The sequence below is a fragment of the Ictalurus punctatus genome, chromosome 3 (assembly GCF_001660625.3).
Source record: "Ictalurus punctatus breed USDA103 chromosome 3, Coco_2.0, whole genome shotgun sequence".
Lineage (NCBI taxonomy): Eukaryota > Metazoa > Chordata > Actinopteri > Siluriformes > Ictaluridae > Ictalurus > Ictalurus punctatus.
Genome location: NC_030418.2, coordinates 29,970,422 through 29,994,201, shown reverse-complemented (window position 1 = coordinate 29,994,201; position 23,780 = coordinate 29,970,422). Strand labels below are relative to the sequence as shown.

At 40.5% G+C, this 23,780-nt stretch overlaps 1 protein-coding gene across 1 annotated transcript in view; it reads left to right on the top strand.

Annotated features, from left to right (window-relative positions):
• The window catches only part of tbck (TBC1 domain containing kinase), an 82,740-nt gene extending 59,080 nt beyond the window's left edge, over nt 1-23,660 (top strand). The window contains exons 23-26 of the mRNA XM_017463303.3: nt 4,770-4,945; nt 15,819-15,994; nt 21,025-21,184; nt 21,930-23,660. Of these exons, the coding sequence (XP_017318792.1) occupies nt 4,770-4,945; nt 15,819-15,994; nt 21,025-21,184; nt 21,930-22,040 (623 nt within the window). The 3' untranslated portion in view covers nt 22,041-23,660. The remainder of the gene's footprint in view (nt 1-4,769; nt 4,946-15,818; nt 15,995-21,024; nt 21,185-21,929) is intronic.
• The last annotated feature ends 120 nt before the right edge of the window (nt 23,661-23,780 follow it).

Genomic DNA, 23,780 nt, shown 5'->3' with positions numbered 1-23,780 from the left:
TGGTGTTGTGTTATAGCAACATGCAATAGAGCATTATAAGGACATTTTCAGTCCTTCTTTCCAGGTACACCTTGTTAAGCTGCACACCATTTTCCTGCACTAAGTCTGGTTTTCTTCTTCTGCTACTGAAGGTTCATGAATTCTTAATGTCATCTTAGGCTTAACTCTCCCAGGTGCTCCGCATTTCTCTCGTTTTTTTTCTATCATGTGAACTTTCGAATGGCAACCGCTCGAGTTAATCCCCATTGACAAGCCTGTTACAGTCCGACCATACGTAAGGAAATTCTCGGATCTTTCAGCCTCAAAATCTGAGTCACAGGTGTGGAATGATTCTCTGAGTGAACCCGACAGCAGACGGGACCAACAGCAAGAAAGCACAGACATACCGAGCGGGTTCTTTATCGTAGTGGCGTCTTATTCAGGGTGGTCTGATTTCAAACACAGCACTGCACAGTGTAGAGTCAGTGTAGACTTTGCTCTGCTTCAACAGGATCGATAGTGTGAGATTTAGCTTAGCGATTCTAAATTTAACCCTGAGTCAGTTTTACACTTCAAACCTGGTTTCGTTTTGCAGATTAGGTGGATGGAGGAATGCAAGCACACAGGATTCTTCCCAAGAATAATCTTTCTTCATTTATCCTAACTGTTAGCACAGACACAAATAAGTGCTCTTTCAAGTGCAGCTGGGATTCTTGTACAATTTCTCACGTTCCAACAACAGCAACCCAACGCAATCCAATCCAACTAACTCCTCTGCTTCTCCACTATTCCTATTATATTCTGTCTCCTTTCTGCTCTGCCAACAGGTTCTAGAAGTTTCTCTCTTCTGACTGCTTTTTAAATGAATGCATAATATTTCTAGTAACTTCTATGAGCACACCCTGAAGTGTTTTATTCCTCGTAGATCCCAGGAGTTTGCCAATGCAAACAATATGTCATACTTTTTTATCCTTTAATAGGTACTTCTGATGTAGTAGAACATCCTAAAACAAGTTAGTTCCCGGTATCACTTACATTAAAGCAGCTATAAACAGTTTTTCCCTCACTAACCTCTCTTTTTGTCCTTTTGAGGTTAATGAGACTACAAATGCTACTTGAAATGTTATACAAGAAACATCCAAGTGCAAAGACTTTGTTGGTAAACGTACTGCTTTAGCTCTGATTTGTTACAAAATGCCGACACTGGAGACTCCTTCCATAAATGGTCAAATAAATGTCTCCTCACAGAAAATGTCACCATCTCAACAATTGCATTTTTTATCCGTTTATGTGGAGTGTTTCTGTATCTGACTAATCACAATCAAGAATTTAACATCACTGTATTATGTATAAATGGATATATTGCGTTTCTGATCAATTCAGCTCTGACTTCAACAAGCTTTACATTATTAGGAAGTTCTGCAGAGAGGAATACATTTCCTTTACCGTTTCCATACCAAACTATATGGCATAAATAAATGTGGTTGTAGTCGGGGCTTGTAATTTATCACTCTCTTTCAGCACTGTTCACTTTTTTCTGTGCTAAATATATTGTATATCTAAAATTGGACATGTAGGGGAAAAACAAAAGACTTAAAGACCCTTTGTCATGCATTTGAGTGGTTTTATTACTCTCCAAACTAGAACATCATAAAAGAGAAATTCTTTGGTTAACCGGCCACATGTTTTGACAGAACTTCTCACAATTCCATGGAAGGTTTTCTAATCAGACAATTTGACGTTTTCTGGTTTTACTGAATTCTTTTAAATGAGCCTTTTTCCTTTCCTACAGTCGATTAATTTTATGAATCACACTGTCAGTTGTGTGAGAAGTTGTTGCTTCGTACCACTATGTATTTTTATTTTATTTATTTTTATTTATTTATTTATTTATTTATTTATTTATTTATTTATTTATTTATTTATTTGGCAAAGCCCTCAATTTTGGGTCACCCTCGCTTCGTTTCTTTCGGCTGCGAGGCACCTCTAGCTTTAATGGTTGTCCTTGTCCTTGTGCTTGTGCTTGTGCTTGGAGCAGGAGCGTGTTCCGCTTGTGCATTTGATGCAGTGCCGCTTGCCTTCACGCTCCATTAGCCAGAGACGTAATGGAGTGGTGCTACGGAGTGCTATTAGTACACCACCGGAACATGATGGAGGAGTGTTTGCTTTCGGGAAGGGGTTTTTTTCCCCCAAATCTTTCCACTGGAGACTCTAATGGAACAACAGACCCAGTTGATTATGACCAGTTGATGCTTGATCAAGTTTGATGCTCCACTTTGGTGGGATGAGATGGTCCTTAATGATCTCATATTTTTTTCTGCTCTGGTTTTAGGGCGTCGTTAATGTTTAGCTCAGTCGAGGCTTGACTTTTACCCCAGAATTTGTCTCCGTAATTTCTCTGTCCTCTCTATAACTGCTTTGAGCCTTGTATTGTGTTCTATAAAGTATCAGAAGTAGTTGCTTGATGGGAAATCTGGTAAGCACTGTGTCCACCATTATGATGCCTTTGAGACACCAATTCAGGATTGCCTTGGTAAACTGGATGGTATGGAACAATTTTTCCAGCAGATTGTTGGAAAATAAATTCTGTTGCTTTTATTTCTACCACTTGCAGCTTGGCAGTGTGATTGCTCATGATAATTTCTCAAACCGATACCATTTAATAGGCTCGTGTTAAAAAAATAAAGCTTTTCAGACATGTAGACTAATTGGATGGCATATGTCTGGCTCTCATTGGCAGTGCTGCCTTGAAGGGCTGAGAGTGATTGCATGCAACATTCATGAGTCAGGGGAGTCTGAATGTCGTCTTCTGTCTCCACTTGTTCCCCCCTTGACACCTTTACGTCTCTGTCTCGTGGACACTCTATCCCGTCTCTGTCTTGAAGAATTTTGAGGCACATTTACATTCTTCCTCACGTTCCTGTTCCTGTCAGATTTTCTCTCCCTCCCTTGCTGAGAAGAGTAATCACACACCATGACCCAATAGCTGAATCCATCCTCTTCACTTTCTCGCCGTAATGTGAGGAAACGCTTGCGTTGCGTATAATTTGAATAGCAGCCCAGTCACACTGAAACACCTCATTAGATACCCCTGTCACTAACTGAGGAGAAAGTGAATAGAGTATCAGAGAGAATGAGAAGCATTGCGATTCCTATTTTGTTTATATCCCACTTTTAATCCAGTGAATTCCCATATTCTAAGCCATGGTTTAAGCAGCGTGACTTGGGTGAGGCTGTGTTATGTTTGGAGGAAGCAACTAATCTCATCCTATCCTCAATGATCTCCCACTGGAAGAGTGTGTGAGTGTTGCTGGCTGCATTTTTGCCAATGTCCTATTCAGGAACAGACTTTAGATTGCTGGAATCGAGAATTTGAATGAGTTTTTCTGCATGGTCAGCCAGCCTTAATTGGAAAAAAACAAACGCCAGTGATTATTCCAAGCTAGGCTGTGTTTGTGATTTGAGCTTTTACGTTTTTACCATTTTAATAGATTTTATTTTCATCAGTTTAGCCAGAAGCCGCCTGTCACTTCAGGTTTCCAACCACATGCAGCATTTCCAAATTGTCTAGAACAGTGTTTCTCAGTCCTGGCCCTGGCCCTGAGGTTTGTTCTCTTTGACTAGCCCAGTTCAACCTAGTTCGAGCCTGTTAATTAGCTGATAAGTTTAATCTGGTGAATTGGGAGAAGGAAAAACACAAAAAATACACAAGGCAATGGTACTATAGGCCCCAGACTGAGTAAACTTGTGTAGTCCAATTCGGAGAAAAGTGCCAAGGACTAGACTTGTTACACATACAGCGAAGGTTTTCTTTACTCAGGTGCTTGGCTCATTGAAAATATCCCTTCCACACAGTAGAGTTTATTTTATTGTTATTGTTGTTGTTGTTATTATTATTATTATTATTATTATCTACTTTTGTTTGTTTGTGTATTTTCAATACAATTTGGTACATCTATAATGGAGATTTTTTATGTTTTACACAAGAAGGACCAGTCTTGGTCTTTGATATATTCAAGCAGTGAGGACTCTTTGGGGAAAATGCATCAGTTGCATTGTACATTCATTTGTTTGGTAGACATTTTTATCCAAAGTGACTTCCAATTTAGCCGAGCAGATGAAGGGCTAAGGGCCTTGCTCAAGTGTAAGCAGCTTGGTGGTACAAGGATTCGAGCTCACAACCTCACCAGCAATAGAATAGAATATCTTTGTCATTGCACAATACAGTGTCATACAAATACGATGAAATTGGGTCTGTAGATACAATTATACAGCAGCTTATTAGAGGTATTCTTAGACAGTTGAAAATGCAATATTGCAGTCAAATAAGTCAGTAGTAATACTGTACCTGCATAGTGAAATTAAATGGTGGTTGAGTCACGGCATACTCTCAGTCATACAGTAATCATGTCCATAATTGTCCAAAGTGAAACAATTTTTGTCATTTTGCTTCTGTACACCACCACAATGGATTTGAAATGAAACTGTCAACATGATCGAAGTGTAGACGTTGAGCTTTAATTCAGGGAGCTGACCAAACATATTGCATTAACTGTTTAGGAATTACAGACATTTGATTCAGAGTCCCTCTATTTTCACAGGCTCAAAAGTAATTGGACAAACTAACAATCATAAATATTAGGATTGTTTTGTAATTGGCGAAGATTGTGTCACTGTCCAAATACTTATGGACCCAACTCTGTATAATAGTACTAGTAGTCCAAAGCTGAGCCAAACTGCAGAGTAATTTTAATTTAGTTTTTGTGTATTTTTTTTTTTTCCCTTTGTAGAGATTGATATTGAACGATGTGTCCGTGAATCCATCATCCTGTTCTGCTGGACTCCCAAGAGCGCCACATATCGGCAGCACGCCCAGCCATCTAAACCCACCAGTGATGGTAATGGCTTTGTGAAGACTATGGCCTTCTATTCATCAGAGTATCAAGACCTACCGAACACAGACCTGGTGAGTGTGCTAAGTGTATAACGGAGTTTGTCGGGGTATTGACTCATTCGAGTATCATGGTGCCATTCACTCATTTGGAGAAACAGCTGTTAGATTAGACTTCTGATGTTGGTGTAACACCGGTTGTACCACCAATTTGGACTCAGTGCCATTTTTCCTGAGAATATTGAGTCCATTATGCACTATCAATAAAGATCTGGACACAAATTAATCCTAATGCAAAACTAAATTGTTGCCCAACAATGTCGATTGGAGTTCAGTCTATGTTCTAAGTCTAATTTAGTCCAGATCTGCAGGAGCTTGGTAATTGAATCTCCACTGAGATCATGCCCACCACTCACATTCGGTTAGGAATAAATCCTTTCTCACTGTCAGCTTTTTAACCACAGATGGTATGATACATATTGCCGACTTCTAAAATGTGATGCCTGACTTGTGGGTTTATAATCAAGGTTCATTTGAGGACAATATTTTCCATATTAACTTGGAAAGTTGGACATAGAATACAGTCAAAAGAAAGAGGTGAAAAAATAGTTAGTGTGTGGGAGAGTAAGGCTTAATAAAGCATTTAGTCTTGAATTTATTTCAAATGTAATTAAGAAGCTTAATAAGAAGCTTACTGAACCCTTTATCTATCAGGAAAAAACAGCATGAGTTTTGCCATTAAAACAATTCTGACCACACACATTCAAATAAGAATTAATCCTTTACCACATATTCCATTATATGTAGCAGATTTCTGAAATTGTGGGTTTGCACTGTGGTGGGGGATTATAATGGTGACTTGGGATTCATTTGGAAAATGGTGAAACTGGGAAGCAGTTGATTTGGGAGTGGAGATTTCAAAATAAAGAGGTGAGAATGAGGGGAGCTGTGTGTGGGCAAAGTTTAGTAAACAATAATAGGCTCAGAACAAGGAAGGCAACTACCAGACGTTGTGCAAATAAATTTTGACATACTGTACAAACATAGAAGAATAGGGATTAGTAGGGCCAGAATTCTGTCATGACAAACAGGTCAGGAGCAAAGCACCCTTTCTGAAGCCCCCTAACATACCCTTGGTTTCTATTTTTATTCTAACTTGAGGTTTAAGAGCACTCTGGTTTAAGAGTATCTTTCTGTTGCTCCGAGTTTGTTGCGCTTGCATGGCTTTATATGGGAAAGAGACTATTTGTACTTTAGGCTACTGTTACTGCTGTAAGCTGCAAAATAACACCACAAAGTTGGAAGATTAATGTTTAATGAAGTATGTTTTATGAAGAATGTCCTGGCTGGATTTGAATTTCATCCTTCTAAGTTAATTACTGGCCGAATCTGGCTCATGTGGAACACCATTCGGTTGTCCCCTAATGAAATCTAATGCCATATGTTAATGAGTTATGACTTCTGAGAACTTCATGGCAATCAACACGGTCAAAATGAGCCATATTTCACGCCAAATTCCTTTTCAGATGATGTTGGACAAGTAAAAGAGATGGAAGCCAAATTGTGGGTTCGGTTTTCAGTTATTTCTGAGTTAGTGCACACTGAAAACGTCCACTGGTGATCATCTTCTGTGCTCTTTAGCAGATGGTGCTGTACATATCCAGTGCTGTTTCCCCTTACCAGGTTAGACTGTCACCATGATTCTGTTGGTGTGCAAGATGAGCAGTCATCTCCAGATGGAAGCACAGTTCAAGGGTTGTTAACATGCACAAATAGGCCTAAGCCTTCCGTCGTAAACATGTCAAGCCTCCTGATGCCTACCTAACCTTCACCCCCATCACCCAGGCATGAGCCAGACCCTCCATTCATATTCTAATCATTCCACAGCCAACACCTACCTAAACCCTACCCAAGCTCTAATCAAACTATACCAAACTCTCTGAGTTACTGTCTAAACTCTAGTCAAACTTAACCAGTCCAATATCCAACTCTGGCTAAACTTTAACAAGCCTATCTCTAAGCTTGTCTCTATTTCCCTAAATTCAACCAAATGTGTCTCTCAGCTTCTACCTAAACTCTTCCCAAATTCCAAACTAGACCAAGTCTGTCTCCCAGCCTCTCCCTACATACTGTCCAAACTCAACTAAGCTTGTCTGTTAGTTTCTGCCCAAGCTCTTCCCAAATTCTACATAAACTCGACCAAGTCTGTCCCTCAGCCTATCCCCAGATCCTACACCAATTCTATCAAACCTGTGTCCCAACCTCTGCCTAAACCAGGGGTGTCCAATCTTATCCAGAAAGGGCCGGTGTGGGTGCAGGTTTTCATTCCAACCAAACGGAAGCCACACCTGAGTCTATTGAAAGCCAAGATCAACTGATTAAACAAGTGGAATTAGGTGTGGCTCCTGCTTGGTTGGAATGAAAACCTGCACCCAGACCGGCACTTTGTGTATAAGATTGGAAACCCCTGGCCTAAACTGTATGCAGTTTATACTCAAACGCAACCAAACCCCTCTCTCTATCTTGGACTAAACTCTACTCAAATTGAATCCTAACTAAATAACCACTGCTTAATTTGTAAATCTGCAGGTCCTGGAACACTATGAGGGTGGTGATCCGGCAAGTCGGGAGGCACGCAAAAGCCCCCGAACTTACAGACACGTAAAAGTGTTCTAGAATCTCACGTAGCCAGCGATATTCAATGCTGATAGGTAGGCCTGTGTAATTGATCACCCTGGTACACCGACGTAACAGGTTTATTGCAGTGTGTATTCTCAGTACGAAGGGAAACATTTATGGATTGTTCATTCTATCAGTTTATGTGCCGTCAGCTCAGTTAGCTGCAAAACACAGTTGCCCAAAGCACTTCATAAACAAAGCTACATTTCATACAGTAGGCCTACTTACAATAAACTACCACTGACTGCACAACATAATCAAGAAAAAAGTCTCTTACCTAACACAAAATATTCCACAAAGCTATCACATCAGTGTCCTCCTCCTCTTCCCTATGTCCCTTACGTATCCATGAGCGCACGAATGGTTCAGGATTGAACTTTGTAAGTGGTGGACACACGATGTTCAAAAACATCAGAGGCGACATGGTGGGAATGAGAAGGGATTCACGCTGCAAGCTACAAATGAGATTCCTTTTGGAGAAACCCCGCTCATTCTCCACTCGAGGTTGGTATGGTTTTCACAGTAGCAAACGACTGCCTCAGTCCTTCTGGATCTTTTTGTGGATTTAGTCTCTGTACTCCCTAAAAGCCCAAAGGACTGTACGTGAGATGTCACCTCTATTTAATTCCGGGCAGTCGATCTCATAAAGCCATGCGCAGGTTGACAACGTCTAGCCTCATAAAAGGTTCTAAAAAGCTTCCACAATCAGGTTAGCATCATCACTGCTAGTCGTGGGAACGGTCGCCAAACTGCTTCATCAGTGACCTACTGCCACTCACCAAGGATTGGATTGGACTCTTGTCTGTTTAGTATTTTGCTCCGTTTTCTCACTGTGATTGTTTGTGCTCTTAAAAAAATGCTGTTAATGAGTAACTGCTTTCTTTTCATCATGACACACTCTACAATGCATGCTACGTGAGTGTAGGCTTCGCTTTGCGACAACGAATTCAGGTGAACTTTGAACATGAAATGATTACATTATGTTATAGAGCCTATTGATCGGCTATTAGCAGTATTTGCGTACCGGTAATATAAGATTAGCGTTTTTATTGCAGCCCTTTGTTTCTATTTTACTTTTGGTGAATTAAAAACGAAAACTACTTGTTTTTATAATACAGCTGTAGAAGTGCCGGATCCACATAAAAAGTTTCCGGAACGCAGGTGTGCTATATTTTGGAGGTGTAAGATCTTGTTCCAGCAGGATCCAGCTCAAATTAATCTCTGTATATAACAATGACTTGAACAAGCCTTGTCTCTAAGCATCTCCCCTCTCTTGCCCAAATTCTAAACTCAAACACTTAACTTTTAACCTCTTCATAAATTCTACTTATATTTGACCATACTCTTCCCAAATGCTAATTAAACTCAACCAAGTTTCAGGCTGTCCATGAGTTCTACCCAAACTTGACCGTCTGTCTCTTAGGCTCTGCCTAAACTCCTCCCAATTTTACTTAAGTTCAGTCAAGTCAGTCTCTCAGCCTCATCTTAAATTCTACTCAAACACAATCAAACCTGTCTTTTTTTTGCCTCTACCTAAACTCTACTCAAATTCAGCACAAACTTGACCCGACCTTCCTTTTAGTTTATTCCCAAACTTGTCTCTTTGCCACTGCCTGTTGTACTTGAATTCAGCCCAAACACTACCAAGCCTGTCTTTTACCCAATTGCCAAACTTTACTCAACTTCAACTAAAGCTTAACCAAACCTGTCTCTCAACCTCTGCCTAAACTCTACTCAACTTCTACTTAACCTCAACCAAACCTGTCTCTCAACCTCTGCCTAAACTCTTCTCAACTTCTACTTAACCTCAACCAAACCTGTCTCTCAACCTCTGCCTAAACTCTTCTCAACTTCTACTTAACCTCAACCAAACCTGTCTCTCAACCTCTGCCTAAACTCTTCTCAACTTCTACTTAACCTCAACCAAACCTGTCTCTCAACCTCTGCCTAAACTCTACTCAACTTCTACTTAACCTCAACCAAACCTGTCTCTCAACCTCTGCCTAAACTCTTCTCAACTTCTACTTAACCTCAACCAAACCTGTCTCTCAACCTCTGCCTAAACTCTTCTCAACTTCTACTTAACCTCAACCAAACCTGTCTCTCAACCTCTGCCTAAACTCTACTCAACTTCTACTTAACCTCAACCAAACCTGTCTCTCAACCTCTGCCTAAACTCTTCTCAACTTCTACTTAACCTCAACCAAACCTGTCTCTCAACCTCTGCCTAAACTCTACTCAACTTCTACTTAACCTCAACCAAACCTGTCTCTCAACCTCTGCCTAAACTCTACTTAACTTCTACTTAACCTCAAACAAACCTGTCTCTCAACCTCTGCCTAAACTCTACTCAACTTCTACTTAACCTCAACCAAACCTGTCTCTCAACCTCTGACCAAACCTTACTCAAACTCAGCCCAAACATAACCAAACCTGTCTCCTGTCAGCTTCTCCCGAAACCCTATATAAACTTTTGAATGGGTTTATTTAACCAGTAGCGTACAAACCAAATTTGTTCTGTTTCAATAAGTGACCCATATGAAGATGCGAGTGAAGTTCCCATTAATCTACTGGATAAGGAAAAGAGCAAATATATATTATACATGAGGGAGTTTTCCAGACTTGTTGGTTCAGCGGAAAATAAAACGTTAGGTCCCATTGCCATGCAGTCAAGTTTAACAGGTTATTGCAGGTATATAATATTGTCTCTGTGTTATAGATATATTTCACATAACGTTAGTTTACCCTCATTCCTTCTTCACATTTGTAAACATTCCTCATGATTCACACCAAAATGATGGAAACTCAATACTTAAAACTGACAGAACCAGTGGGAAATACTTGGCTTGGCTGATGAAATACTTGTTTAATCTTCTCTGCTATGGTTTTGCCTCTTGTCTGAGGTTCACTAGTTCTTTTTTTCATCCACAGTTATATACTTGTGGCTGTAGTAGCTACTTTTCTGACTTTCAAAGGGCTGGGTTTTGTATTTCGTGGTACGTACTAACTCAAAGTCAACCCAGATAGTTTTGCAAACTATTTGAAGGAGTTTTTTTTTGTTGTTTTGCTTGAAAATCCATTTTCAAGCAAGGATTGCCGTATCAGGATGAGTGAGTGCAGTTCCAATTTTCCACACTTACTGCAGACCTTCATTTGATGTTCCAAAGTCAGAGAAAGCTTTCATTTCTGCCTTCACTGGCAACTGCCCAAAGCCCACTCTACACCTCAAAACGCTCTCGTCTGTTCATCTAGTGTGTGCTGAAGCATTTGTCCTAATTTTCCACCATTCTGCAGCTGAACACGGCCTCACAGCTGGCATTGCGCTGCTGCAGATATCCCTGGCCATTTCTATTTCCCAGAAGACACTCAAATGGAGGAGATTTCTCCTCATGTTGTGAGATCTAATAACATACTATACACTTTATAACACAACACCTAACACTTCTGTCAAAAAAAGCAATTTTGATCAGACTTTAGAGCAGCACTGCTCATCTAGACCGACAGATTTTAGACAGACTTTTTTTTTTTTTCTATTAGAACAATAACACCTTTAGGTCCAAGTGCTGTTATATACAGCCTGCCAAACACTGAATTTTTATAGCCTATAAAACTGCCAATGTGTTTAGTCTAATGCCAAGAAAACTCATCTTAATAAAGTCCCTGCATGGGTGTTTACAGAAATCTGCAGAGTCTGCAGTAATGCATAATATTTTATTACGACTCTGTTAGTCAAGTTATTATTAACAAAATACAGTACTGTGCAAAAAGTTTTAGACACCCTATTTTTTTTTTTTTTTTAGTACGCTATAACTTTGTTATATTTTTTTATTTTATTTTATGACTTCCACATTATAGATTCCCAAGCCAAAATTAAATGATACAGAAAAATGTTCATATGTCATTAAAGAAAGCAGCGTATTATATAAGAGACACTTTTCAGACAAAAAACATAATGAAGGCTGCTGGGTTTTGCTGCAAAAATAAGAAGCGAGTGCGACAGTCAAAGTCTTCAGAAGAACCGTGTCTGGTTCTGTAAGATGTGCAATAAAACTTACAGCTCACTTCCTTATAAAACTGCACTAACCTTATAAAACGGCACTAATTGTACCGCAGACTACTATTTATTTATTTTTATTTATTTTTGTCACACCAAATGTTGACTTTGTTTCATTTGCTACTTTTTACGACATCTTTTTATGTAGAAACATTTAATTTCTTTATTTTGAAGGCATCTTTCATCTACAGCATTTCTTTGCTTGTGCCTAAAACTTTTGCACCGTACTGTAAATAAGCCAGGTTTTCGCTTCCTGTCGTCCTGAAATATTTACCTTTACTGAGAAACCGACAACAAACTTATTTACAAAAGATTTCTCTTGTCATGAAAGTCTAATCGCAGTTTAAAACTAAACACTTTAATAATAAAGTTCTTAGCTCGTGTTCATTTTAACTCCTAATTTGGATTTAGGTTTAGTCTCATTGTGTTGGTAGTTTTAGTCATATTTTGTCATTTGGTTATTGTTCATTTTAGTCTAGGCCTTTGTTGGTGAAAAAATTTAGCAATTTCTGTTAGCTAAAATTTTTGGTGAGAACTAAAGGTTTTATTCGTTTCTTTTTCTTTCTCTAGTATGTTCTCTTTAATATTACAAACACAAAACCCTTAGATGAAATAAAAGTTCATTTTAGAAATGTACCTCACCATTATAGGCTTATTTAAAGCCTTTCTTCTTCCTTTTTTTTTTTTTTTCGATATTTGTTGGCTGAATGAAAGTTGTGCAGTGGCCGAAACTGTAAAACAGCTACGGCATGGAGCAGCTCCTGAAAATATTTAAAAAATTGAACTGTTACTGTTTTATGCTCTATACACTCAATAAAAGTAAATCAGTTTCAGTAGGGTGTTGTCAAGTATGCTAATTTTAGCTAGCTAGCTAATATTTGTTTTAGCCTCAGAAGACAGTTTTTTTATTTTTTATTTTTTTTTTAATTCATAAAATAACCTCATTGTTGTCAAAAAGCTTAATAATGTTACCAGACAATTAAGGAGAAACAGATAGAGCTCAGCATCTTGACATCCTGTCCAGTGTCCTCACTGAGGCACTGTCTTAGGAGTCGGGGTGGAGACATGAGGAGTTTCTCATATCAGATAAAATGATAAGTATTAATATTGACTAATGTTAATGATGAAAATGATGCATGATATTTTCACTAATGCTCTAACTGCACTGATGGCCATGAATTCATCTGTAATGACAATCTAATTGAACTCTGAGTTTCAGGATTCAAACACAGCCATATATCAGGACACTGCATGTAGTGAGGCTTCCTTATGCTCGATTATTCTCATTTACGCAACAGCGCTGCTGAATTCTCAATTCTGATTGGTCACGGTCAGTGATTGTTTACAGCTGCTGTAACGGAAGTGATAACAGGAACCAACTTATTTCGTGGATGTTCCACAACATTAAATGGGGCTATAAATGGATAAATGTTATGTCTTAGACTGCGTGGTCTGGCAGACATGCAGGCAAATTTTGAAAATAGACAAATAGAAATTAAATTGCAGCTTTAGTTATTTTGGGTTGAAATCAGTCCATATCCTTATGAACAATTTCTCACTTGTCATTCATTTTGATGGGTGCTGCTGCTTGTCTCATTTCCATGGTGGTATAATAGGTGTGTGGTTCTCTGGGTGGTTACTGATGCCGAGTGAGGAGGTGATTGTCATTTCTTAGTCATTACAGCCAGATGTGTGTGGAGAGAAGCCATCCTCCATGACCTTCTGATAAGACGTGCCACTGTGTGGACATTTCAGTGCTAAGACAGGCATCGCTGCCAGTCTTTAAGTCATTTCAGTTTTCGAGCAGATCTATTGTAAAAAGACTATATGATTTCAGATAGTTGGGTGCTTGTGACACAATTTTTGTAGGCGTTCAACTGTTGTCTTTTTCAGATAGCGCATGTTGTAGGGCTGATATCCTTGTCAGGTAGGCTTGACTGTTAATATTCTACATGTCTATAACATGTGTGTAGCCAATATCTATATTAGGTAGAGATGCACCGATATTAAATTTCTCAGCCGATAACGATAACCGATTATTCAGGGTGATATCGGCCGTTACCGATAGTTCTGCCTTTTATGCCTTCTTTTAAATTAATAATAATTAATTCCACAATTCTGAAGGAAATTGAAATAAAAACTTTATTCTTTCAACACGTTGTTTCACAGTAACTGGTCTCATAAACAGAAAACACATTACTCAAATTAACATTAACATATGAACTCAATACTCGATACTTTTTTGTCAACTCATTTTCATTTAAATCTTTCAACAGTGTACTGGCGCTTTAATTCAGCACAAGCAGCACCGATCTGCCTCAAGGTTTTGACATGTTGTGCGTTCTGAGAATCTTTTCTACTCACCACGGATGTAAAGACTTGCGATTTGGGTTACACAAACCAACTCCAACCAGTATGTCGATTATCCAAAGCAGAACTGCTGCTCACTGGATGTTTTTTTTTTTTGCACCATTCTGAGACTGTTGTGTGTGAAAATCCAAGGTGATCAGGAATTTCTAAAATCCTCAAACCAGTCCGCCTGACTCCAACAAGCATGCCACGGTCAGGATTTTAATGCATTGCACTGCTGCCACATGATTGGCTGATTGGATAATTGTATGAATGAGCAGGTGTACACACATTCCTGTTACAGTGGTTGGTGAGTGTATATTATTTAGGGTTATTTCTACTGATCATTTTATAGTAGATAAAAGGTCATCTTTTTAGTACATTTGTTGCTACATTCAAATTTGATTAAAATACCATAATTTAGAAACCGGCAGCCGTGATTTTTCTCCCAATTAGGTTGCCAGTTCCCGCCCCATGATGATGTTAAATCATGTGACAGTTACCAATATTGGTGTATTTTAATTACCTTTATTGTACCATGCATTCACAGGGCGGCTGAATGTACTTGGAGAGAACCCTCATAACCCTGTTCCTTTTAAAATTTGAACAGACACACACCTGTGATTGGCTGTATTCTCGCTGAAATACGGCCACGGGTGGGTATAAAAACAGCTGTCTAATTCTGTCTTCCAAGTAGGACAGCTTTTACCTCAGGGGGAACATGTACTGTCCCAAAAAAATGTCATCGGATAACTACCGAATGGAATGTGGATTATTTTGAAGGCCATAGACCGTGATAATATTGTGCATATTATGGTGTATCATATGACTGATTATTGGCTCAAGTCTCATTTTGACCTTTGAGTGCAAACCTAGCTTCACTATGAAAAGGATTATAAGCTTATTAATAATCCTCTTAAAAATGCATTCCGTAGCACTTCCCTGCTGTCCGGAGTATTCGGAGGTCCTTCTTGGGCTTTCAAGGTTGTCAGTGAGATGAGGTTGAATGTCAAATTGCAGCAACAAGGTCAAAGCAAATCACTGTTTTGTTGTTGTTGTTGTTGTTGTTGTTTTGCTTCTAATGTTATCCAGCAGCTTTTGATTTTCCTTTTTGGAACACCTTTTTGTGTTCTCTTTGGTGACCAGTATGTGGCAGGTCTATAAATTCATCATCAGCAGCATGTGATCTGATTTATGAGGTGTTTCCCAATATGCTAATTAATACCTCCTCCATCCTATAGATAATTCACAGGAACTTGTATAATTGTTGATATAGTGAAGTGATAATCTTTTGTTTAATCTTTATGGAAGGAGTCTCCAGTGTCAGAGCTTTGTAAAGTTTCCCAGTTTCTTGATAGAATGGCATTGCATTTTTTTTTTTGTCTCAGTAACATAAAGCAATAATTTGCTTCGCAGATGTTTCACAGCATTAAATATAACTATAAAAAAAAAGTCTGACATGTCCTTCGTTGCTTATTTTTAACGTGTAATTGTTGGCAAATTGCTGTGGTATAAGCGGAATAACACACTTTGGATTGGATTGTTAGACAAAAATAAATAAATAAAAAAACACTTCAGAGTGGTGTCACAACACCCCGGTGTGTATTTATTTTCCCTATAACGTTATGTTCCTAAGTTTTTTTATCATTTGCAAATTCGTTTGATGTTGATTCTTTGGTTTTTTTTTGTCTGTTTTTTAATTATGAACGCAGACTACTGCCATCCTTGATCCTGACCCAGAGGTGCAGCACTAATGTCTCTCTCGTTCTCGTTCTCGTTCTCGTTCTCTCTCTCTCTCTCTCTCTCTCTCTCTCTCTCTCTCTCTCTCTCTCTCGCTCTCTCTCTCTCTCTCACAAACACACACAGACCCGTGAGCCCCTGAAACTCTCTGAGCTCAAGGCTGAAGTGTCTCCACGGATCTCAGCTGAGGATCTGATCGATCTGTGTGAGCTGACTGGCCCGGCTCACTTTAAAACTCCTGTAAAGAGACCCAAGGCGGTCAAAACCAAGATCGTGGCAGTAGACATCCGGAGCAGCGAGGAGTATCCTTTAAACACTGAGGTGCAAACGTACACTCACTCCCTGACTCACTCCTACAGCCAGAAGGTGCTGGAGTCAAATCCTTCTTATTCCCAAGCCACAATTACTGCGTCAACACCACATGCAGACCAGTGAGGTGAACTGAACTCAAGCCAATCCAAAAACAGGACAGTAAATGTCAAAGTTACAGTGCCCTACACTAATATTGGCACCCTTGGTAAAGAAGGCTGTGAAAACTTTATTGTTTAACCTTTTGATAAAAAAAAAAAAGCACAAAAATACTCTGCTCTCATGGATATCAAACCATTGCAAACAAAACACAGGTTTATCAGAAAAAAAAAAGTGTTAAATATAGGTGTGCAACAATTATTGGCACCCCTATGAATTCTTATGACAAAAATATATGTGAAGTATATTCCCAGTGATATTTAACGCTTTTTCAAACTGAAGCCCACGATACATCACAACCAGGTTACTGCGCTCAAACACCACCTGCATTCTCACCTTAAAGAGCTCTGAAATGAACCGATTCCTACAGACACACACTGCCTACACGTTCAGCTTAGTTCTCACTCTTACACACACATCATGCAGTGCCAGCTCATGCTCCATATGGCCTTCATTCTGCATTCCTATTTACCTCTACACATTTACCAGCAGATATTTTTTTTAGCTTTGTGTTACCAGAACACATTAGACTATTACATGTAGCTGGTAGTAGATCAGCTGTTATGTGTCTGGGATAGTGTCTGGATTGTTGTTGGTTCAAATCGCGAGTTCAGAGATCCACTGTTCCGCAAGGATCCTCGACAGCTCAGCTGTGTGTTATATGAAGTTTTGAAGAGTCGGATTAAAGCGTTTGCAAAATGAATAAATGGAAATGATATGTGAGGGAAATGATATGCTTGATGAGATTGAAGTCTTACATTGATTTACATTTACATTTATTCATTTAGCAGACGCTTTTATCCAAAGCGACTTACAAATGAGAAAATACAAGCAAAGCGATATATCAAGCAGAGAACAACACAAGTAGTGTGACCGTACAAGATTTATAATTGAGTTCCAGAAGAAGCAAAGTGTGCAGAGTAGAGGTGTAAGAGCCAGAGGATTTTTTTTTTATTATTTATGGGTTGTTTTTGAAGATGGTGAGAGATTCTGCGGTCCGGATTGAGGTTGGAAGTTCACTGAGGAACAGTTAGTGTGAAGATTCTCTAAAGGGACCTTGAGCCACGCTGAGTAGGTACTACTAAGCGTCGGTCGTTGATTGATCGCAGATTGCGTGAGGGAACGTAAGCCTTCAGGAGAGAGTTGAGGTAGGAGGGTACTGATCCTGACAAGGTATTATAGGTGAGCACAAGGCCTTGAATTTGATGCGGGCGGCTACAGGAAGCCAGTGGAGGGAGATGAAGAGGGGTGTGACATGGGTTCTCTTGGGCTGGTTGAAGACGAGGCGTGCTGCAGCATTCTGAATCATCTGAAGGGGTTTGATGGAGCTAGCCGGGAGACCCCAGAGTAGTGCGTTGCAGTAATCCAATTTTGAGATAACAAGAGCCTGGACTAGTAGCTGTGTAGCCTGTTCGTGAGGCAGGGTCGGATTTTCTTGATGTTTTACAGGATGAAAACACCTGCAGGACCGTGCAGTTGTTGAGATGTGGTCTGTAAAGGTCAAGCTGTCATCGAGAATCACCCCAAGGTTCCTGGCCGTCTTGGTTGGCTTGAGTGTGGTTGAGCCGAGCTGTACGGTGAGGTTGTGGTTGATTGAGGGACAGGCTGGGATGATGAGAAGCTCATATTTTGCCAGGTTGAGCTTAAGGTGGTGTTCCCTCATCCAGACCGAGATGTCCGAGAGGCAAGCAGAGATACGTGCAGAGACGGATGGATCGTCAGTCTGAAAGGACAAATAGAGCTGGGTGTCATCAGCATAGCAATGATATGAGAAGCCATGAGACTCAATCACCTGCCCTAGAGATGTAGTGTAGATAGAAAATAGCAGTGGACCCAGAACTGACCCCTGTGGAACGCCAGTTATGAGTTGCTGAGTTTCATAAATACCTCCCCTCCATGATACCTTGAAAGATCTGTCTGTGAGATATGATTCCACCCAGCGCAGAACCGTTCCAGTGATGCCCAGGCTGGAGAGAGTTGACAGGAGGATCTGATGGTTCACAGTGTTGAAAGCAGCAGAGAGGTCGAGTAGGATGACAGATGATCTAGAGGTTGCTCTTGCTAGTCGTAAGGCTTCTGTGACGGAAAGCAGAGCAGTCCCCGTGGAGTGATCTTCTTCTGTTAGCTTAAGAGCAGGAACGTCCTGAACATCCTCTGGCGAAATACTGTTACTGCGTTTCATTTGGCCGTGTGAACTTATGGGAAGTAATAATAAAAACCCCCCAAGCAGAGTTTTACTCACATTACAGCGAATATTAGCGTAATATCAATTTTTTCAAAGTTATTCAAATTTAAAATGATGGTTGTGCATACATTTATAATGTTTTTACAGTCATAAATGAATACAATTCATAGCAGTTATCACTCAGAGTTAACCATGTGATAACATTTTACTCATAATTCTACACGACAGCTACATAAGCCCTGACATAAACCTATATAAACATTTCATAACAAAGTGCATCATCTGGAAGTTGTAACCTAGTGCATGTGTAGGATATTTACAGAGCTCTAAATCATTCTGAAATACTTAATAATCTCGTTAATCATGCAAGTATTTATTTCTCCTATTTCATTTCTCATATCCCTAGTGTGTGTGTGTGTGTGTGTTTTTTTTTGTTTGTTTGTTTTTTTGAGGTGAGAAACGGACACTCGTTAAGCACTGGAACACTTGTGCTGAATGAAATGGAGATTGTGTAGAAAAAGTATACCCTTTTATAACACCTATTTGCAATAAACATTGCAATAATTTTTTTTTTATGTACATTTTCGAGGGGCACAGTGACTTTCAGACTGGCGGTGTAGTCCGAAGCAGAGCACGGTGTGCATACAAAATTGGTAATGTGAAAGCTGTCATGTGGACCGGGAAGCGCAACGCGGTATCGAACCCGAGACAACCTGCACTGGAACTGTGCCGCGATTCCCGCAATTGTTAACACAACTCGTGCTCGGACCTACACGTGTGTTTTAGCCAGTGGCGACATCATTAGTTTGGTCTGGTATATAGCGCGTTTTTAACCTTAGCGGTTCCAAAGCACTTTACACTGGTTCTCATTCACACACATACACACTCACACACCAGTGGTAGCAGAGCTGCCATGCAAGGCGCTAACTTGCCATCAGGAGCAACTTGGGGTTCAGTGTCTTGCCCAAGGACACTTCGGTATGTGGAGTCACGTGTGCTGGGAACCGAACTGCCAACCCTACGATTAGTGGACAACCCACTCTACCACCTGATCCACAGCCAGCACAGTTTCCACAACAGTACGTTGTGGGACACGGTAGAGGTGAGGTGCGTCGCTGTGCACAATAGCACCAAAATAATGAAAAAACAATGTGTACTCCGTGATGATGTAAGATGAACGCAAATGCGTCAATCAAGTGAGGTTGAAAGCAGACCACTCTGCGCGGGGAGCCGGGAACAGTCGCACTTGGATTCGGACCGCAGCAAACATGCCCAGTGTGAAAACCACCTTAGAGGCTAGCACATTTGTCTCGCACCTCCTGGGTTGGGGCTTCGAATCCCGCCTCCACCATGAGTGCGCTGAGTTTGCATGTTCTCCCTGTGCTTCAGGGGTTTCCTCCAGGTATGCCGGTTTCCTCCCCCAGTCCAAAGACATACACTGTAGGCTAATTGGCATTTCCAAATTATCCATAGTGTGTGAATGTGTGTGTGTGCCCTGTGATGGGTTGGAACCCCGTCCACAGTGTCCCTTGCCTTGTGCCCCGAGTTCCCTAGGATAGGCTCCAGGCTCCCCACGACCCTGCGTAGGATAAGTGGGAACAGAAGATGGATGGATGGATGTAGGTTGACATTTGACTCACCCTTGTGTAAGTTAAAGAAATGGCATTTTCTTATAGTTTTTGTCCATTTATTAAGGAGGAACATAGAAAAGCCTTAGCAGAAAGCAAGTTTGACACAATGGGTAGCGCTTCCGTCACACAGCTCCAGATTTGTTCCTGAGCTCGGGTTACCATCCTTGTGAAATTTCACTTGTTCTCCGCGTGTCTGTGTGGGTTTCTTCCAGTTTCTCTGGTTTCCTTTTAAAAACATAGAGGTAGGCTGACTCTGATGCTCCCTGTGTAAAAGCAAGCTTTTCCATCCTTTCATTCATTTATCAGTCTTCTGTAAGCTTTTTATCCTGGTCAGAGACATGATGAATCCGGAGTCTATGCCAGGAATATCGGAAGTGAGGCGGGAACGGGTCCAGACTATTGTATGATGATTTCTCTTGCTGTAATCGAATGCCGTACAGACTAACCAGCAGCCGTGATGTTAGTCAAAGCTCTTTCTTTTGTGCATTTGTAATGCTAATGTACTCCATGTTTGCTTCCTGAACGACTGACTCGTTTCTGAGCGGTGACTCTGTGTCTAATTGATTTTGGAGAACTTGTCTGTGTTTTCAGTTCAGAAGGATGATTCAATTACTCCAGGACCCTAATTAGAGAAAATCTCTCGCATTCTTTCTCTGGCTGTCTCTCGTGAGTTATTTGTCCTGAGGTTTCTCTTGAGCCTCTTGTCTTCTCAGGCCTTTGGATTTGCTCGCTCATTAAGTCACTTTTATGCATTCTCTTCCCGGCCATGGCCCTCCTCTTCTCAAGAGACTGGTTTATATCCTTCATTTATCTCCATCAGGCGTTTTCTCCTGTCCTCCACACGCTTGTTCTCATCTCTGTTGCTTTACTGTGGAGCTGAGATGTTTTCGGAAGCCCTGCCTGTCTGTCAGGAGGCTGATGTTCACTCTGTGGACTTCTACCGGTTCTTGAGAGTAAGATAATCACGAGCTGTACCATTGGGAAGAAACATTTTCAGATTGAGTTGTTATCAGCTGTATCAGTTTGACCCTTGACCCTGGTGGGGTAGCTTCAGCCGTGGTCACATCCCAGGCAGCATTAATGTTCCGTACAGCTCGGTGTTCGGGCCGGACGGAGAGCTGCTGCAGTGCCCCAGTACCAGCACACTGGCCAGCTACAAGAGCCGAGTCGTCGTCATCCTCAGCAACATCACCAAGAACGCAGTCACGGTCAGTATGACATCTGTCTCTCTCTATCTTTCTGTCATTCTCTGTCTCTCTCGCTGTCTCTGTCAGCCCATCTCTTTATCTTTATATCTGTCTGTCTCTCCGTTTTTCTCTGTCTATATGCGTCTATCTCTGTCTCTCTCATCTATAATTGTTTGTCTCCTTCTGTTTCTTTCTCTAGTTCTCTGTCTCTCTGTCTTTCTCTGTCTGTATGTTTCTCTCTCTCTCTGCTTCTTTCTCAATTTCTCTGTATATATCTTTCTCTCTGTTTCTGCCACCCTAATTTGTCTCTCTAGCTCTATCTCTCTCATCTCGCTCTGTCTCTCTTTCTCTGTTTCTCTCTCTGTTTCTTTCTCAATTTCTGAGAATCTGTCTCTCTCATCTGTCTCTGTCTCTCTCCTCTCTCTCTGTCGGCTTCTTTCTGTATTTCTCTGTCTCTCTCGTTCTCTCTTTGTCACTCTCTGTGCCCCTCTCTTTCTCTTTTTGTCCCTCTCTGTGTCTCTCTATTTCTGTCTGTCTCTCTCTCTCTCTCACTCTCTCTATCTGTCTTTCTCTCTCATCTTATCTAACACTTCCTCTCTCTCATTCTCTCACACTATCAATCTATCTGTCTGTCTCTGTCTGTCTATCTATCTACCTCTGTATCTCTGTCTGCCTCTCTTTAGTTCTCTCTCTTTGTGTGTTTGTGTGTGTGTGTGTATGCGTGAGTTTCAGTGCACCAACTGTGTGTTGCATTTGTTTCCTGCAGTTTGCGGCTCACTTGGTGAAGGTGAATTTCCCTAGTGTGTGTGTCCTGGATGGCGGCATCAACAAGATGAAGCCCACCGGCCTTTTAACTGTGCCGTCTCCACAGATCTAAGCCTCTCCTCTGTTTCTGTGTGTGTGTGTGTGTGTGTGTGTGTGTGTGTGTGTGTGTGTGTGTGAGTGTGTGCGTGCATGCATGCGTATCAATCAAAAAAAAGCATTTTTGGTACCATGTCTTGAATATGGCATGTGGAACAAATCTTGGGTTTGAGCTAAAATGTCACTGTTGATGTCTAAATCGTCATTAACTCGAAGGGCATTTCACTGTAAAAAATAAATAAATAAAATGCTGTAAATTTTCAGTAATTTACTGGCCACCTGAGTTGCCTGTCAAGTGCTGTAAAATGTACCGTAAACACCAGTCAAACATGTTTACACTAATGTACTGTAATATCTTACATAGTATAAAGTAACACACAATCCAGTACATTTTCTCGATGCAGGGTTCAACCGAGCTGTAGAGTCTTGCTCTAGGACCAGATTGGTGGCGCTGGGATTTGAACACACAACCTTCTGATTTGCAACTCAAACCTCTACCCACTGCGCCACCACAACTAGCTCGCTTAACACACAGTCAGTACGTTTACATGGACAACAATAATCCGATATTAACCCGATTAAGACGATATTCTGATTAAGAAACTAGCATGTAAACAGCGATTATTGATGACCTTAATCCGACTAAAGTCACACTCGAAGTAAACACAAATGGAATTAAGACGTGTGGAGTCTTCCTGTTTTAGTTGCATTATCGAGGTGTATTACAGACATGTACACACCTTAATCACACTATTAACGTCGTGTGGGAGTTTTCACTGTATTGTGAGACAGGACACGTACACACACGGCAGCGCTCGACCGTTTAACGGCAAACAAGAGAGCACGGCTGCGTCCAAAACCGCATGCTGGCCTACTATATAGTAAGCGAAATACATGTGTTTCAGCTATTACATAGTAGGTAAGTACGCGGTTTGGGACACCGCCCACGGCTACAAGCAGTCATCTATTTGCACGTATAGCATGACAAATAATTAACTGCACTTGAAGCTTTCATAAATTAAAAATTAAAGCACCCAAAACTGTATACGGTTCCATAACGAATACCAACTGTATGTTGATACGTGAAATTCTGGAGGGAACGTCGGACGGCGTGGCGCGGGGACGTAATGACGTGTGCTGTTAATCGAACTATTATCTATAACATATACAACAGGAACATGAAAGAAATATTCTAAAAGCAACTCATGTAAACACCTTAATCAGAATATTATCTTATTCAGAATAAGGTCAACAATTAGATTACTGCTGTCCGTGTAAACGTAGTCAGTTATTCACCCACTTCTACTTCTAAATGAACTTGAATCAATTTGAGCTAGTTGTAGTGGCTCAGAAGTTAAAGCTTTGAGTTGCAGTTCAGAAGCTTGTGCGTTGCTCAGTTGTATCCTACAACAGCCAAGTGAGCTAATGTACTGGATTGTGTGTTACTTTATACCCCATGTAAGACATGACCGTACTTTACTGTACAGTAAATATGTTTTACAGTTGTTTTCTGTACATTTTACAGTCCATTTTTACATTACTGTAAAATCTACAGTAAATTGATTACAGTGTTCATCATCTCGTCATCTAACATTTATTGTAATAAAGAATGAATTAAAACTTCTTTTTTATTCTACTGTTTGGTGCAGAAGGGATATTCATTTTGACTGCTTGAGTGTGTGTGTAGAGAGATTGAGAGGGAAAAATGAAAGAGGGGGAGAGAGAGAGAGAGAGAGAGAGCGTGAATGGTAGCCTT